Source organism: Lepus europaeus, chromosome 19, assembly GCF_033115175.1.
Source record: "Lepus europaeus isolate LE1 chromosome 19, mLepTim1.pri, whole genome shotgun sequence".
In the NCBI taxonomy this organism is placed as follows: Eukaryota; Metazoa; Chordata; class Mammalia; order Lagomorpha; family Leporidae; genus Lepus; species Lepus europaeus.
In genome coordinates, this window is record NC_084845.1 from 12061573 (window position 1) to 12079559 (window position 17987).

Below are 17987 nucleotides of genomic sequence, written 5' to 3' on the forward strand. Positions count from 1 at the left end.
CGTGTAACCTCCTGGCCTCCCGAGTGTGCTGGTAAAGCTCTTGTGTCCGTAACCTCCTTGTGTGGTGTTCCGTGGGGGCCAGGGCGGGGACACGGGCCTGGCCTCATGCCCTGGACCGCAGGGACCCAGAGAGGCGTGGGGAGGGCCCGGTGCCACTAGGGGTGACCCAGCCTCCGCGGGACCCGGAATGACACACAGCCAAGCGGGGTAGGGGCAGGGGTTACCTTTAATGCTGCATGTTGTGCCAATCCCCCATGATGCCCTGTCCCTGAGTATCCCGGCCCACCCTCCCCCCACTGCAGGGTGGGCACAGGGCTCCACCCCCCTGGGGTACAAGGGAATAAATTAAGTGTCCCCCCTCCCTCCTTCCCCAATAAATAGAGTGTCCTGCCCGGGGCCTCCCCCGCCTTGGGGCACAGCGGGCTGAGGAGGGGCCTGGGGCGCTACATTCATGGCTGCCCAGGCGGGCGGCGGCGGGCAGGCCTCAGGGGGCGCCGTGGACCCCGCACAGGGGCACGGTGCTGTCCTGGCTCTGCCCCTCCATGTCCATGTCTAGCAGCGTGGGCTGCATGCTGGGGGGCCCAGGGCTCTCCGGCGTGGTGGGCCCGCTGGGAGGCGAGATGCTGAGTGTGTGGCCGAAGGAGACCAGTTTCCAGGGGTCCAGGCGGGGGCGGCTGGCTGCCGGCCGGGGTCTCGGCGCGAAGGTCAGGGTGGTGGGGCGGCCAAGGAAGTCGGGGGGCCGGCGGCGGGGTGGGAACAGGGCCTGGGGGTCAGGCAAGCGGGGAAAGTCCACGGGGTCCGGAGGGCCTGCGGAGAGAGGGTGAGATGCCGGGTGCGCACAAACGCCTTCCAGCAGGGCGCCAGCACCTTCGGCCTCGCGGCCCCGCCCAGCAGCCCCTAGCCACGCCTTCGGGCCCCTCAAACACACTGCGGAGGGGGGCGGGGGCTGGGTCAGGGGAGGCGTAGAGGAGACTCGAGGCAGGGCGGTGTCTCTGAACGGGGTCCAAATACCACCGAGGGTTACAGAAAATAACCAACAAGTGGGCAGGCGCGGGCAAGCGCAGGTGGCGGGACGCGGCACCTCCCGGGCATCGCACCCGCAGCTGCTGATGCAGGTACAGCGGCCCCGCTGCCGCCCGCCGCCCCCGATCAATTCTCCAGCGGCTACACGGGCGGGGACCCCGCCCCTCCCGCCGCCCCCACGCCGCCTTAGGGGTCTGGCTGGGCCTGGAGCCAGGGCGCACGGGCCGGGGGCGCTTCACTCACCCGGGCCGCGGCCTGCGGGCTCCGGGGGCCCGCGCTGCCCCAGCGCCCCGTCTGACGGCGTCCGCCGGTGCCCGCGGCTGATGGCGCGGGCGGCTGTGACGTGGGTGGGCGTGAGCGACTGGCGGGGGTCCTTCTTGAAGCTCTCCAGCTCCAAGTCCACCAGGGGATTGGCGCTGGGCGCGGGCGTGGGAGGGGAGGGCGGCGGGGAGGGCGCGGCCGGCGCTGCGTCGTCGCTGTCAGAGCGCAGCAGTGAGCGCGTGGAGTTGCAGTCCGACACGGACGACAAGGACACGAGGGTGGCCGAGGGCGCCAGGCCCGGGCCGGGGGCCACGTCGTCGCGGCGGCCCGGGAGGCGCCCGGGCGGGCTGAGGCCTCGCGGGAAGCGGCCGGCGCGGGGGAAGAAGAGGCCGTCCAGCCAGCGCCGCTGCTCCTCGCCGTCGGCCGCGCGCGCCTCGGCCACGTCGGCGCCCAGGCCCACGGCGCCCAGCAGCGTGGCGCAGCCCAGCAGCGCGAGGTCGCAGCGCCGCCGAGTGCCGTGGCCAGGCCGGGCTGGGGGAGCGGCCGGCGCGGGGTCCCAGGGCGCGCGCGCCCCCGGGGAGGGCTCGGCGGGCAGCGGCACTGCGAGGTAGGATGGGGTGGTGTTGGGGGAGGGGGACACGCTGCCGCCGCCGTCGGCCTCCGCGAACTCCTCTGCAAACGGAGAGGGGCGTCATCAGAGGCTGCAGGCTGGCCCGGGTGTCCGGGTCCTGCCGCCCTGGACTTGGTGGCCAGGGGCTGGCCCCGGTGACCCCCAAACTGCGAGACCGCCAGGTGCCCCTGAACAGCACACTGAATCTCCTCCACGGGCCTGAGGGAAGTGACCCCGGAGGCAGCTCCTCCACTTCCCGCCCCTTCTCCCCTTCCGCCCGCCAGCACCCTCGCCCCTTACCCATCTCGCTGAGGCTGGCGAAGCCAGGGGCGATGGGTGTGTGTTTGGGGGACTTGCCCAGGTTGGGGGCGCTTGACGACCACTGCTTGCTGCCTTCCCCCAGGGCCTTCAGCCTGCAGGGAGCAAGCACCGAGAGATGGGGGGGTCAGCCACAGGGCTGCCTTGGGCCTGGGCACAGGTGGCACCGCCCGGCCAGTACCTCTCCTCGCCTCCCGCGCGTTCCTTCTGCAGAGTGGAGCTAGGGCCCCACGTCCGGCCCTTCTTCTTGCCCCCAACCAGTTCTTCCTTCTTGGGAGGCCCACTGCGGCTCCAGGTCCCACTGGTGCCACCGCCACCGCTGCCGCCGCTGCCGCTACCTCCACAGTCCACGGGAGTCACTGGGCCGGGAGAAGATACTTGGTGGCTGGGTCTTGGTGTCGGCTGCCTCTGTGGCACCCCGGGCCCTCCCACCTCCCCCTGGAAGCCCTCCTGCAGCTCCCCAGTGCTCAGCAGAGTCCCAGCCGCCCAGCCTGGCATCCGAGGCCCCTCATGAGCTAATTCCCTGCCACTTCCTTGGTCTCGTCTGTGTCCCTCCTCACAGCGGAGTCCTCAACTGCCCGTCCTGGTGGCCGCGGGCCCTGCAGCCCGGCTCTCTGCACTCTGAACACCCTGACACTGGCATTTCCTCCACCCGGTGCTTGTCCTTGGTCCCCTGCCAGACTGGCTTCCTGGGCCTCCTACAAAACAGGTGTCCCAACGGAGACATGTGGTGGCTGGGGGCCTGGGACGGCCGGCAGGTTCCATGGCTGTGCCCATCTCTCCTTCCCAAGCCCCCCACCCCACCCCCAGGACCAGCGCCATCATCTCACTGGCCGCCTTGCCTGTCTTTGCCCCACAGCCAAAGGGACAGGGTGGACGTGACCCCAGCACAGGGGCTCCCCATGTGCAGGCCCTGCTCAGCCCCCAGACCCATCTTCGTGAAGTCAGCAGGACCCCCTGGGCTGGGCAGTGTCATGTCAATGGAAAAAACAGTACGGAGGGTTCTGGAAGAGCTGACCCCCTGAGCCCCTGCTCTCACCCACTGCGTGTGGCTGGTGAGGGCCAGGCCGGGACACACGGCGGGGAAGAGGCCTCTGCCCCTTCTGTTTGCACTGGGGGTCACCGTCCCCAGGTCTTTCGGCCTGGACTGGAACTGGCTGCCCCAGGCCTCCGGCTTGCAGCTGCCGAGGTGGACTCCCTGGCCGCCCTCATCACACAAGCCCACCATGATCAACTTCTCTCTCTCTCGCCTACTGAGCTGTCTCTGGAAAACCCCATACCCTTGTCTTGATTCCTCATGGCAACTGGAAATTACGACGCTTGCTGGCTGTGGCCTCGCTGTCCGTTCCCCTTGCTGAATGAGGGCGGGGGCCTTGCCTGTCTTGTTCCCTGCCGATGCTCCAGCCTGTGCCCGTCTGTGCTCAGGGTGTTTGCGGACCGCCCGCCCGAGCGCTCAGAACCTGGGGAGATACTCACGGCGAATGGCCCTCAGCCGGGGGATGATGCTGGGGCTGGCGGGGGGGCTGGCCCCGTCCGACCCTTTCCGCTTGTCCAGGGTGGGAGACGCTTGTACTGTGATCTTGTGCTCGAAGCCTGCAAGAAGAGACTTCCCTAAGCACAGGCGGCAGGAGGCAGCCAGAGGGAGCCGCCGTTGCGCAGGTGCCGCCGGCCCGGCAGGAGCGGTGGTGGCGGAGGACCTGCGCCTGAGGGCCCATGTGCCCGCCAGCAGCCGCGGCAGAACTGAGCACACCATGCAGCGTGTGACCAGGAACTGGAGTTGAACCCCCCGCCCCCTTAATTGTAATGAGCTTACTTTTAAAGTTAAAAATGTATTCAGTTGGGGACTGGAAGTATTTAAGCATGTCTGTCTGGGACAATCTGGGTTTGTGAATCAACTTTTTTCAACTACAAATTTTGTGAACTCTAAGTACACATCAAATATATCTGTATACATTTAAATGTTTCATCTACTTTCATTTTGTTTGAAAGGCAGAGAGAGACAAAGAGTTCGATCTTCCATCTGCTGGTTCACTCCCCAAATGGCCACAACAGCTCCTGCGGCCAGGGGCCCAGAACTCCATCCAGGTCTCCCACAGGGGTGGCAGGGGCCCCCGTGCCTGAGCCATCGCCTGCTGCCCGCTGGGGTGCAGGCCGGCAGGAAGCAGAGCTGGGACTTGGACTGGGCGCTCTGATCTGGCTGCGGACGTCCCGAGCAGCGTCTTATCAAACATTTTTGATGAAAATTGACTGCCCAGATTGAGACGTGTTGTGAATATAAAATACACATTGGATTTCAAAGATTTAGTGTGAAAAAAAGAAGGTAGAGTATCTCCAAAACTTTTTTTTTTTGTATCGACTGCCTGGAGATGTGGGGCTAAATATATGCACACTAACACCATCTGCTTCTGCTCACTGGGATGGGGCCAGTGGAGAATTTGAAATCCCACACGTGGCTTCTGTGACATGTCCTTTGGCCAGTGCCGCTCTAGGCGTGGCTCCGTGAGCTGGCACGTCACAAAGAGAGACACACCAGAGAGTATCTGTCTCTTGGCAGGGACACGTTACCTGGGAAGCAGTCTTTGTAAAAAACAAATAAATAAACAAATAGCAAACCTGAACCTGAATCTGATTAAGCCTTGAAACCCACCCGCTGGCTTTGTCCTGTGAACCTCTGTGGAGAATGGTGGGGCAGTGGCAGCATGCCCCGGTTTCCCCTAATCGTGCTTTGGGCACCGACCAATGACGCAGCCCCTCCACAGAGGGCCTGCGTGGGGGGGTGGGGGAGGCAGCCTAAAAGCAGCCTGGCGCTCAGGCCGGCCACACCCCCCTCCGCAGCGCCTGGGCTGAGTTCTGGATCCTCTCCTGAAGCCCACTTCCTGCTGATGCGCACCCTGGGAGGCAGCGGTGATGGCTCGGATAACTGGGCCCCTGCGCCCATGGGGGAGGCCGAGTTCTGGCGTTTGGGGCTTTCTCTCTCTCTGCCTCCCAAATAAAACGAGCTGGGAGATAAAACCCAAGCACGGAAGACTGCCCCCAGCCGCTGGAGACGGCTGCTCTGAGGGGCTGGCCCTTGGCTGTGTCTGCGAGAGGCTTGGGGAAGCAGCTGTAGGCTCCCCAAGCTCTCCCGGGGGTGGGGGATCAGAACGCCTCACTAAGCTGTGCAGTTAACTTGATTTTTCTACTTGTGACAGATCAACCAAAAAGGTTTCAAACTAGGAGGAAGAGGGAAGCCTGGGCCTGGGCGTGCGCTGCGGCCTGGGGGCGGTACCGGAGAAGCCCGGCCTGGGGGCGGCGCCGGGGCCGGGGCGGTACCGGAGAAGCCCGGCCTGGGGGCGGCGCCGGGGCCGGGGCGGTACCGGAGAAGCCCGGCCTGGGGGCGGTGCTGGGGCCGGGGCGGTACCGGAGAAGCCCGGCCTGGGGGTGGCGCTGGGGCCGGGGCGGTACCGGAGGGCAGGCTGATGTGGCTGCCGCCGTCCCGCAGCTTGAGCAGGCGGCTGCGCGTGAAGTTGCCCTTGCGTTTGCGGACCCTGGGCTTCTCCTGGCTCAGCTGGCACATGAGCAGGTGCAGCTCCCGCTCCACGATGTCCATCTCGCGCTCCGCCAGCTCCTGCTCCCGCCGCCGCAGCTGCTCCTCCTGGAAGCGCTGCTCCTGCGCCGCCCGCAGCAGCTCCTCCTCCCGGCTGCGGAGTTCCTGCGGAGCAGACGCGGGGGCTGGGGGCGGGGCGGGGCCTCTGCCAGGGCCGCTGGGTCCGGTTGGTGCCCTGCACCCAGCCGTGGGATACGTTAGGTTCACAGTCCAACTCCCATTTCACGGTCACTCTGGGTGCCAGGGCAGGGGACTGTGTGAGCCCAACAAGGTACCCCTCTCTCTCTCTTTTTGAATTACCTGTGTGATTCGCGAAGCTCAAACATCCACAAAATCAGATTAGTGGACGCCCTCGAGCCCAGGGCCGCCGGGTACCCCCTCTCCCTCTCTGCTGTGGTGCTTTAAGCCAAGCCTCGGCATCAGCTCTAAACGCCTCAGTAACCCACCCACAGGAGAGCCCCTCGCTCCCTGCGCCCGCCGTCACCTTCTCCTTGGTCCGCAGGTCGTCGAACATGTGCTGGATCTCCAGCTTCCAGTCCTCCTGCAGCGAGTGGAAGGACTCCAGCGGCATCTGGAACAGGGCTGACTGCTCGATGACCTCCAGCCGCTGCAGGATGCTGCCGAAGTCCGGCCGCCCGTGCGGGTCTGGGTCCCAGCACTCTGGGGCAGGGTGGAACGAGGGCATGAGGGCCGTGCGTGGGGGCCCGAGCCTGCTCACAGGAAGGGGGTCACTGGGGACTGTGAAAGCGAGCTTCCACGGAGCCGAGGCCGAGGAATTCCAAGCCAAGCTCCTGGCCATACGCTGCTCAGGGAAACGCTGGGAGATAAACCCAGGGACATGCTCCCTGTGGGCCTTGACGCAGGAGGAATCCCAGGCCCACGAACCCTACCAGGTTGCCCTCAGTCGCCCTGGACTTGGCCAGAACAGGGGTCTGGGGGCCCAGCCCCTTCTCCTTCACTCCTGGGCCCACTGGCATAGCAGGGTATGAAAGGGGATGGTCTAGGCCCAAGGGCCCTGTCACCCCAAACTGAGCCTACCCACTCCATGGGGCCCTGGCTCACCCTCCAGTAGGCGGGCAAAGGGCTCAGGGCACGTGGAGGGGATGGGCAGCGTCAGCTTGTTCATGGCCACACCATATGCCACGGCCAAGGCGTCGATTTCACGGTAGGGGACCTCACCCGTCAGCAGTTCCCAGAGCAGCACCCCGAAGCTGCAGGTGGGGGAGAGGAGGTGATGCCACAGCCCCCCCACCCCATCCTCACCCATGCCCGAGCCCTGCGCCTGGCCCTGCAGGGGCCTCCCTTACCCCACATCAGGCCCTGGCTGATTTAACCTCCACTTTCAAAACAACTCTTGGGGCTACGTCGCCCTCTGCTCTGCCTCCTCCCTCACCCCTGCCTGAATTCCCTGTCACCTGTGCCTGCGTGGTGCCCCAGCACCTCTCCCTCCCTCCTCTCTGTTCCCACACCCACCCTGCAGGCCAGGCCCTCTTGGTAAGCCTCACAACAGCCCAGTGAGGCAGATGGTATCCACGTGACCCCCGTTTTATCCACTGAGCAGGTGCAGGCTCACAGAGGTTAAGCTGTTGCTCGGGGTCACACAGCCAGGAAGCGGCGGAGCTACCCTGGGGCTCAGATCTGCATGACGCCGACACTGTCGCCCAACGTGCACACGATGCCAGCGCGCATGCCCCTGTGCTGCGTCTCCTCCCCAGGAAACTGGAACCTTCTGGATCCTGACCGCATCTGCAGTGCCCAGCTGCAGCAGACGCGGGCTCTCCCAGCGTTCTGCTCAGCCGACATGCACTTATTAAGTGCCTCATGTATGCTGGCGCTGTTCTAGGCACTGGACCCACAGACTCCACTTCTGCCCCTACACAGTGACGGCCTCCCTGCCTCCCCAGGGACTGCACTGGCGGATCGGAGCTGGGCATGGCTGCCTGCGGCGGCCCCACCTTCCCGTGGCGCTCAGTCCGCCCACACGACCCACACTTCTGCGCGGGAGGGTGTGTGGTGGCATCTAGCTTCCAGGAAGTGTCCTCAGGACAAAGGAGCGCCCGTTCCTCTTCCTCTCCCCTACTGGCTGGAATGTGGACACACAAGCTGGAGCTCACGCAGTCATTTTGGACCACAAACAAACTTGGGGATGGCGGCTATGCAAGGTGGAGGAAAAGAACGGGGGCTTTCCCCGGAGGTGGCCTCATCCACTCCTCTGCCCCGTGTCCCTGGAACGCTGTGGGGATCTGCGGTTGCCACAGTACATCTGGTGGCTGGGAGCCACAGGTGTTGTCGTCCTGAGAAGGCCGGGACAGACCCGCCCCGGGAAGAGTCGTCCTGCCCCAACACACGAGACTGAGTCCCTCGCACTCCTGGGCTCTGTGTGGACGAGCACAAACCTCTCCTGGTTCTGGGGTTCTCCCTCCTTGCAGCTGAACCACGTACACACTGGGAGCCGCAAACGAGACCTGACCAGTGGACCTGGGTGGAGCCGGACACTTCCTGATTTCTCTCTGCCCCGAATCTGTTAATTCCTGCTTGGACAACCTGGAGCCCCAGCTAGGGACTGACAGGGACTGAAGAAGGGGAGGCCTGGGTTTGGCTCCAGTCAGGGAAAGCCCTCCTTCGCCTCCCCCTCCACCCACTCCTCTGATCCATTCCCCACCCAACAGCCAAGGGGGCTTCCAAAAGGCGGGATCAGATCCTGCCACTCCTAGATTCACAGGACAGATGCTGCGTCCGAGCCCTCACAGCTCCTGCTCCGTCGCCTGCTTCCCGCCTCCTCCGCTCTGGCCACGCTGGCCTCGTGCTCATTCCTGTCTGAGCGCCTCCTCCGGGCAGCCTCTCTCCTCACACCTTGCACGGCCGGCTCCCCGCTGTCCAGAACTCTGACTGGAGAGCCGTCCCCAGAGCAGTCCTCCCCCGCCCCAGAGCGCCTCCTCCAGCCTCCTCACCTCGGCACTAGCTCTTTCTCTGGCAATGCACTTACTATCTTTCCAACATTATCTTAGTTTTCTTCACTTAAAATACCTTTTTATTCTTTTAGCTTCTGCTGTAGTAATTTATTTATTATTCCCAAGGGCATGAGCTATGTCTGGTTTTGTTCACTGCCATGTCTCTTAAACCCAGTGCCATTGGATGGATGGACAGACAGATGATGGATGGACGGACGGACAGATGAATGGATGGATGGACGGACGGGTGGATAAATGAGTGGATGAGTGGACGGATGAATGGATGGACAGATGGACGGGTGGACGGACGGATGGGTGAGTGGACAGGCAGATGGATGAATGGCTGGCTGGCTCTCTTCAAAGGCTCGCATCCCCTGACAAACGGGAGCTGGGTGCTGGGGGTGCCGAAGGGGCCCTTTGACGCTGACACCGTATCCATCTGCACCTTTTTTTAAGATTTCTCATTCTAATCTGGGTCGTTCTGCAGTCGCTCCTCCTGCTAGTGAGGCGGGCACCTGCTCAGCGCCTGCCTGGTGGCCTGGTCCTGTGGGCTGGGCCCCTCCCGGGAGACCATCCCTCCCCCGCTGCCCTCACCCTTCTCCCTGCCCCACTGCCTGCCGGCCGTCCTGGCCGCTTCTCAGCACCTCCAGACGTCACTGCTCTTGGAGAAGAGGGAGAGGCGGATGACCTCCGGCGCCATCCAGGCATAGGTCCCCGCGGCGCTCATTTTGGTGGTCTTGTGCCACTCGCGGGCGAGGCCGAAGTCTGTGATCTTGAGCACCGTATCTGCGAGGTTGTGGTTCTCGATGGCCTCCAGGATGAGGACTGTGTGGCAGGAAGAACCGAGGGTCAGGAGACGGCCTGCGTGCGGGGCTGCGGCCCCTTGCACCCTGGCCCTCTGCTGTCCCTTCCCTTCACCGCCTCAAGCTGCCCTGGCCCGTGGCGGCTACTCTCCGCCTGGAACACATGGGCCTCCACAGCAGCCCAATCCCAGTCCCAGGCCCCAGGAGGCATGAGGGCGCCTCCCCCGGGTCCTCTGACTCCAACGATGAACAGCCAAGAGGCAACAGCCAGGGGCGAGCGCTTGGCACAGCAGAGGCCGGCGCTGTGGCGCGGCGCTAAAACAATATGGGTGCTGGTTCGAGTCCTGGCTGCTCCGCTTCTGATCCAGCTCCCAGCTGACGTGCCTGGGAAAGCAGCAGAGGGTGGCCCAAGTGCTTCGGCCTCTACACCTGGAGCTCCTGACTCCTGGCTTCAGCCTGGCCCAGCCTCAGCCATTGTGGCCATTAGGGGGAGTGAACCAGTGGATGGAAGACCTCTCTGTCTCTGCCTCTTCCTCTCTCTGTAACTCTTTCAAATAAATAAATAAATAAATCTTAAAAAAAAAAAAAAAAAGATGCTGCGTGAGACACCAGTTCACTTCCCACGTGCCCACAAAGAGCTGAGGCAGGGCTACGCTGAAGGCAGGAGCTGGCTCCTCAACCTGGGTTTCCTGCGTGGGCAGCAGGACTCCAAGACTTGAGCCCTCACCTGCTGCCTCCTAAGGTGCACACGAGCAGGAAGCTGGGGTCCGGAGCAGAGCCAGGACTCAAACCCAGGCGCTGGGTGTAGGGTGCCGGCATCTCAGGCAGCGTCTCATAGTGGATGGCAGCTCTCTGCCTCTCTCACTTCCAAATAAATAAATGATTTTTCACAAGAGTTAAAATAAAGAACCATTGGTCAAGGTAAAACAGATGTTGTCCAAATTCTCATCATTTGGGGCCAGCGCTGTGGTCTAGGTTAAACTGCTGCCTGTAGTGCTGGGACCCCATACCAGTGCCAGTTTGAGTCCCAGCTGCTCGACTTCCCATCCAGCTCTCTGCTATGGCCTGGGAAAGCAGTAGAAGATGGCCCAGCTCCCTGGGGCCCTGCACCCACGTGGGTGACTCAGAAGATGCTCCTGGCTCCTGAATTTGGAACAGCACAGCTCCAGCCATTGTGGACATTTGGGGAGTGAACCAGGATAGGAGATCCCTCTCTCCCTCTGCCTCTGTAACTCTTTCAAATAAATATATTAAATTTATTTATTTATCGGACCTGGGCCAATCTGAAGCCTGGAGCCAGGAGCTTCTTCTGGGTCTCCCATGTGGGTGCAGGGACTCAAGTACTTGGGCCATCTCCCACTGCTTTCCCAGGCTCTTAGAAGAGAGCTGAATCAGAAGAGGAGCATCCAGGACACGAACCGGTGCCCATATGGGATACTGGAGCTGCAGGCAGAGGCTTAGCCTACTGCTCCACAGCGCTGCCCCCCACTAAATTATTATTTCTTAAATATTTATTTGTTTACTTGTTTGAAAGGCAGAGCTACAGAGAGATGGAGAAACACACAGAGATCTCCCATCTGCTGGTTCACTCCCCAAATGGCTACAATGGCTGGGGCTGGGCCAGGAACTCCATCCGGGTTTCCCCCACAGGTCCAGGGGTCCAGGTACTTGGGCTATCTTCTGCTGCCTTCCCAGGTCATTAGCAGGGGGCTGCACAGGAATGGAGAGCCAGGACTGGAACTGGCACCCACATGTGACACTGCCCTCAGAGGCGGTGGCTTACCCTCCTGCGCTGCAATGCCTGCCGCTGCCCCCGCCCCCCGCCCCCGTGGGATTATTTTAAGGAATAAAGGAAACAATGTTTGCACTGCGATTAATACAGAGTAAATGGTCAATGTGGTAATAATTGTTATTTATAAATAACAAATAAATGTAAATTAGACTTCCGCCTCCATTGGCTTGGCCAGCATTCATTCATTCAAGGACGTTGATAAAGCTCTGACTGTGTGCTTTAGCACCGTGACAGGTGACATGAATGTCAGAACGTAAGGAAGAGCAGGGGCTCTCCTCTTGGCCTGCGAGATAAACCTAACACCACTTACAACACGATGCAGTAGGAGTCAGGAAAGGAAGACCAAGCGACTCCATCTGTCTGAGGCCTGAAGGAAGCTTCCGGATGCAGGGGCCAGCGCCGCGGCACAGCAGGTCAAGCCTACGCCTGCAGCACCGGCGTCCCATACGGACACTGGTTCCGGTCCTGGCCGCTCCCCTTCCGATCCAGCCCCCTGCTAATGCCTGGGAAAGCAGTGGAAGATGGCCCACGTGCTTGGGCCCCTGCACCCACGGGGGAGACCCGGATGAAGCTCCAGGCTCCCGGCGTTGTCCTGACCCAGGTTTTCTGTTGCTCTGCCTTTCAAATAAACAAAAAATAAGCCTTGAAAAAAGAGCAAGAGGTGGGATGTGTAAAGCAAAATGTCTCTGTCGCCCCTGAGGGCTACTGGATTCAGGACCCGGACTCTGCGTCCACACCCTCTGCCACTGAGGAGGCCGTGTGGTGCTCGACCCTGTGGCTCAGGGTTGGTCACAAGACTCACTTTGGTCAGGAGTGAGGCTGATGCGACAGGGTGCCGGTTCCTAGCCCAGACCCTGGGCGGCCTTCTGTGTCTGCTGTCCCCATGACAACACACTTCAGCCAGCCTGAAGCCTACTCGGGGTGAGGCCTCTCCAGCTGAGCCCAGCCTTGATCAGTTTACCCTCAGCTGGCCTGCAAACGCACGCACAGTAACCAACGACTGTTGCTTTAAGATGCTGAATTTTGGGGCATTTTGGGACAAAATCTGAAACATTCCCCAAGTATTCCAAAGAGCTCTAGTTTACCTGCTGCCTAGATCTACCCTGAACAGAAATTATAATCTTGGCTACTGTTTGCAGTGGCCTCCATGAATTGACCCACAAAACAACCCATTGTTATTGACTAGCAAACTGAGGCTCAGAATGAAGATTACATAGAAGACGGCAGGACAAGGACGTGAACTAAATTCTGTCATCAGAGTCCAGTGTCTTAACCATTCAACTACAGAACTGGGTGCGATTTACTGTATCTTTCTTTTCAAAGATTTATTTATGTATTGGAAAGGCAGAGTTAGAAGGGAGAGAGGGAGAGACAGAGTGATCCTCCATCCGCTGGGTCACTCCCCAGATGGCTGCAAAGGCCAGAGCTTGGCCAGGCTGAAGCCAGAAACCGGGGTCTCCCACATGGGTGGCTCTCCCGGGTGCACTCACGGTGGAGCAGCCAGGACCGGAACCTGCATTCTTATGGGCTGCCAGCATGGAGGTGCCTGCCCCCACTCTGTTCTTCACCCCGCGAGTTCTCTGTACACAGGGATGGTGACGTGCTCACCCTGCAGCAGTATACTAAGGATTCCCTGTGAAACACGCACAGCAGGTCCTCCCGAGGTGCTGGCTGCAACCGCTCCTGACTTCCCTGTCTTTATCTTTCACCACTGCTGGCTACTTCCCCAGTCATCAGAATAACGGGCCGGCGCTGTGGCGTAGCAGGCAAAGCTGCTGCCTGCAAAGCCGGGATTCCACTTCCAATCCAGCTCCCTGCTAACGGCCTGGGAAAAGCAGCCAGGCCCCTGCTACCCACATGGGAGACCTGGAAGAAGCTCCTGGCTTTGGCCTGGCCCAGCCCTGGCCATTGTGGCCATTTGAGGAGTGAACCAGTGGATGGAAGACCTCTGTCTCTCCTTCTCTCTCTGTAACTCTGACCTTCAAATAAATCTTTACAAAATAATAACATTATGTTGTGTCCATCTGGCCAAGGAAGGAGCTGAGGGTTGGAGGCGTCAGTGAAAGCTGGGCTCCGGGCGGGCACTGCGGCACAGCAGGTGAACTTGCTGCGCGGGGCGCCCACATTCCTACTGGGCTGCCTGGTTCGAGTCTCAGCTACTCATGCTTCAAATTCAGTTTCCTGATGAATGTGGCTGGGGTGGCAGATGGCCCAAGTACTTGGGTTCCAGCCACCCATGTGGGACACCTGGATGGAGTTTGAATCAGTCGCCTCTGTGGCAGGCATTTAGGGAGCGAACCAGCCAATGGAAGATCTCTCTCTCTCTTCTTCTCCCTACTCTTTCAAATAAATAAAATGCATTTTTTTTTTAAAAGCTAAGCTTCAGTACTGCCTCCTCCTGGAAGCTGCCTGTGACTCCACCTGCCCAGACATCCTTGACTTGTGGGTTCCCACCTGTCCTACAGTGCAGAAGGCCTGTGTCACGGGGAGCGCCTCCTGCCCTGACACTTTACAGCTGCATCTCCTACAGCTGACCGTGACACTCCCTGCTCAGAACCCTCTCATGGGGCCAGTGCTGTGGTGCAGTGGGGTAATCCTCTGCCTGTAACGCCGGCATCCCATATGGGCGCTGGTTCGAGTCCTGGCTGCTCCTCTTCCCATCCAGCTCTCTGCTATGGCCTGGGAAGGCAGAAGATGGCCCAAGTCCTTGGGCTCTTGCACCCGTGTGCAGCTCCTGGCTCCTGGTTTCAGATCGGTAAAGCTCTGGCCAGTGAGGCTAACTGGGGAGTGAACCAGTGGATGGAAGACCTCTCTCTCTCTCTCTGGCTCTCCTTCTCTCTGTGTGTAATTATGACTTTTAAATAAAAACATACATAAACCAATCTTTTTTTAAAAAGAACCCCCTCTAATGGCTCCCACTATACCAGTGGAACGCCCACGTCCCCGCCATGACCCCACGCACCTGTCAGCATCGGGCCCTGGCTTGCCTTGGTGAGTGCATCGCTCACTGCCTCAACTCTTGCGTTTCTCGCACCAGCACGTCCATTTCGCCTCAGGACCCTGCTCTGCTGTTCCCTCCCCCACACCTTTGCAAGGCCAGCTGTCTGCTCAGGTCTCTGCTCAACTGCTGCCTTCCACGGCCACCTGATTCCACGATCCCCACTGCCCGCTCCTCGATCTGCCTTGAGCGAACCTGGTGCTTTCTGAAATTTCGATATTTATTGATCTGGCAATCCATCCATCCATCCATCCATCCACCCATCTGTCCGTCTACCCATCCATCCATCCATCCATCCCCCTATCCCCCCCATCCATCCATCCATCCATCCGCCCATCTGTCCGTCCACCCATCCATCTATCCATCCATCTACCCATCCATCCATCCGCCCATCCGTCCATCCCCCTATCCCCCCATCCGTCCATCCATCCATCCATCCGCCCATCTGTCCGTCCATCCATCCATCCATCCACCCATCCGCCCATCTGTCTGTCTGTCCATCCGTTCACCCCCCCACCCCCTCATCCGTCATCTGTTCTTCTTCACTAGAATGCGGCTTCCGTAACAGCAGTGCCTTCTTCACTTCTGCAACCCCAGAGCCGAGAAGTGTCTTGCACACAGTAGGTGCTTAACGATTGCTCTGATGAACCAATGAATGAATGAATGACACCAGTGGGGAGCTCCTTGGGGAAGCAGGAATGGGGAAGGCTGTGCAGAGCAGGCCCTGTGTCCCCCGTCCCAGGGTCTGCTGTGGCACTGGCTACAGAAAGACTTGGGGGCATGGGCGCACTGTCAGCCAGCAGGGGTGGGGTGTGTGTGTGCTCCGTCTTCCCAAGCAGCATGGCTGGGGCTCCTGCCTCCAGCTATGGGGCATTTCCGAGGTGTCCCGCCCAGTCTCCCGGTCGGGGCACGGGCCTGGGTGTTGCGGGCACACGGTAGCTGTCTGGGCCTGGGTGTTGCGGGCACACGGTAGCTGTCTGGGCCTGGGTGTTGTGGGCACACGGTAGCTGTCTGCCGAGCGGACGAATGCCAGGCCAGGGAGGAGAGGATGACTCAGCCCCTCGGCTCTGGGGCTTACAATCGTTGGCAGAAGCCTAGCATCAAACATAAAGGTGGTGGGGTGGGTTCAAGCAAACTTCAAGATGCCAAACTGACGGGAACCAGGAGCAGATGAGCCGTGATCACCGAGGGCAAAGGGAACCCCTGCATTTCCGGCTTGGGCGTGAACCCAGGGAGCACACCGGCCTCACTCACAGTGCATCCCTCGTGTTAGCGCGTGACCTGGCCGGGTGAACACCAAATGCAAGAAGAGGTGCGAGGCAGTGAGATGGGGCTAGGGTGAGGATGGGAGGACCAGGAAGGCGGGATTCCCCCCTGCTGTATCCCAGGGACAAGGGCTGGCACGCGGGACTCCAGAAATACCTGCGGAGCAAAGGAACGAGACGTCTAGTCGGTGAGAACCATCGGGCAGACAACGGCTGCCCGGGTCCTTGCTGGGCTCCTACTTAGTAGTTGCTCAATTAACATTGGCTGATGCCCTGAGAAGTCTCTTGGTCTAAATAAGGCTTCTGGGCTCCACCTTGCCCCATTATTCATTCAACCAATCAACTTTTGAGACCCTGTGACGGGCCGGAGGCCCAGGAGGACTCCAGGACATGGGACCGACTCCATGGGCCGACTGCTCTGCAGGGACACCTGGCATCACCCGGGATATCTCTGGTGATCAGGGCGGCAGGGGCAGGGGGTGCTGCTGGCACCTACTGGGTAGAGGCCAAAGATGCTGCTAAGAAACCTACAATGCAGGAGGCCCCTACTGCAACCTGGTCCCCGATGGCAGTAGTGCCAGGGCTGACAAACCCTGGTGGAGGCGAGCTGGCTCTCTCTCCATCCCTGCCTGCTCGACTCTGGCATCGTGGCTGCATGGTGAGCACCACGAGGCCAGGCAAGGCGCGACGCCTGTCTTTGCCAAGGCAGGGCACTCAGAGCCATCGCCCAACTCCTGGATGCAGGCTTCCTGAGCTGCCAAGACTTGGGGGCGGGGAGTCTTTTGCTCCCTGACTGGGGGCAAGGCCTGCCCCACCTGGCCGCCCTCTCTGGCCCAGTGCCATTGGCTTCCCACCACCTGGGCTGGGCGGAAGGAAGTTTTGACTTACTGTTGATGGACTTGAGGTCCCGGTGGATGATGGGCACAGGGGCGTCGCTGTGTAGGTAGTTCATGCCCCGGGCCACCTGCACGGCCCAGTTGACCAGCACGTGAGGGGGCACCCGGCGACCGGCCAGCACCCTGCTCAGCGCGCCCCCTCGGGCATATTCCATCACCAGGCAGAGGTGCGGGGGGCTGAGGCAAGCGCCCCGAAGGGCAATGATGTTGGGGTGCTGCAGGGCTCCAAAGAGCCGGGCCTCCTGGCGCACCTGCTCCGCTGTCACTGCCGGGTCCCGCTCAGGGTCCAGCCTGGCGGCCTTCACGGCCACCTCGTCCCCGCGCCACAGGGCCCGATAGACTTTGCCAAAGCCCCCGACACCGATGATCTCCTCCAGCTGCAGTTCGTGGAAGGGGATCTCCTGGGGCAGCTGGAGCCCCGCGGGCGCGGCCGGCGCGGCGGGGGCCACGTAGTTGCTGGGGAAGACCCCCACGCGGCCGCTCGGGAGCCGCCCGGTCCACCAGCCCTCGTCGCCGGACACGGCACAGTCCTGGGACAGCACCTGGACGCGGTCGCCCCTCCGCAGGGTCAGCTCCTCGTCGCCCACCGCCTCGTAGTCGAACACCGCGGTCCAGACGGGCCCCGCGGGGGTCGCGCCCCACTCCCTGGCCGCCGCCGCCCCTTCCTCCTCCTCCATGGGGGAGGGGCCGGGGGCTGCGGGAGGCCGCTTCACACTGGCTGCCCGCGGGATGCAGAGGGCGGGCCCCGGCGGCCGGGACAGGGCGCAGTCTCTGCGGGCTCTAGGGGGCTCCTGGGGGCCATGGCTGGGGGGCCTCCCGCAGGAGCAAGCAGCAGCCTCTGTGCGAGGGCAGGGTCGTCCCCTCTGATGCGTTTGTCCAGGCGGCGCGGGGCGGCGGGTTCACCTGTCTCCCCCAGGCGTCAGGGCGCTTAGAGGGCCTGGCCGCACGGTCCCCCGACGTCTGCCGGGGCCCGCCGGCGGCGACGAGGGGGAGGGCAGCAGGCCGCCCCCTCTCCCCGCGCCTCTCACCCCGCGCAGCTCCACCGGCGGCCCCCGGCTCCGCATCCCGGGCCACCGCCGCCGCGTCGGGCGTGGGTAGCGGGACCCCGGGGGCGGCCGCCCCGGGCTGGGGTGGCGCGCCCCTCGGCCTCCTCACGCGCGGGAAGGCCGGGCGGCCCCCATCCTCGGCACTGGCCTCCCGGTTGCCCCAGCCCCTGCCCCCGCCCGCGCCGCTTCCCGGCCTCCGGCGGTGCCGAAGTGACGTTCGCCGCCGCCGCAGTGTCGCCTGGGAGTTGTAGTTCCCGGCCTCGCGGCCTAGGGACTCGGGGCAGCCTCAGGCCGCAGTGGGAACCCCGCGGGGCCGCGTGAGTCCTGCGGGGGAGAGCTGCTCGGCCTCTGGCCCTCCCTCGGCCGCCGGAAGGAAGAAGCCAGCGCGCCTCACAGACCCCGAGGGGGCTGCGGCTCGGCGGGTGGGGTTAACCGTAA

General features: G+C 62.1%; 1 protein-coding gene across 1 annotated transcript; it reads right to left on the bottom strand.

Annotated features, from left to right (window-relative positions):
- Nucleotides 1–218: 218 nt before the first annotated feature.
- Nucleotides 219–17581, bottom strand: MAP3K10 (mitogen-activated protein kinase kinase kinase 10). The gene is made up of 10 exons (XM_062177971.1): nt 16496–17581; nt 9394–9574; nt 6861–7009; nt 6283–6458; nt 5657–5903; nt 3689–3805; nt 2394–2571; nt 2195–2307; nt 1267–1956; nt 219–807 (listed from the first exon to the last, which is right to left on the bottom strand). Exons 1-10 carry the CDS (start codon nt 17178–17180, stop codon nt 485–487), a joined length of 2859 nt encoding a protein of 952 aa, XP_062033955.1. The 5' UTR covers nt 17181–17581; the 3' UTR covers nt 219–484.
- Nucleotides 17582–17987: the final 406 nt, after the last annotated feature.

Coding starts and splice junctions, on each gene's coding strand:
- MAP3K10 (XM_062177971.1), bottom strand. CDS start 17,180: ATGGAGGAGGAGGAAGGGGCGGCGGCGGCCAGGGAGTGGGGCGCGACC. Junction 5,904..6,282: donor ACCTGCGGACCAAGGAGAAG/GTGACGGCGGGC, acceptor TCTGCTCCGCAG/GAACTCCGCAGCCGGGAGGA. Junction 2,308..2,393: donor CGCGCGGGAGGCGAGGAGAG/GTACTGGCCGGG, acceptor TGCTCCCTGCAG/GCTGAAGGCCCTGGGGGAAG.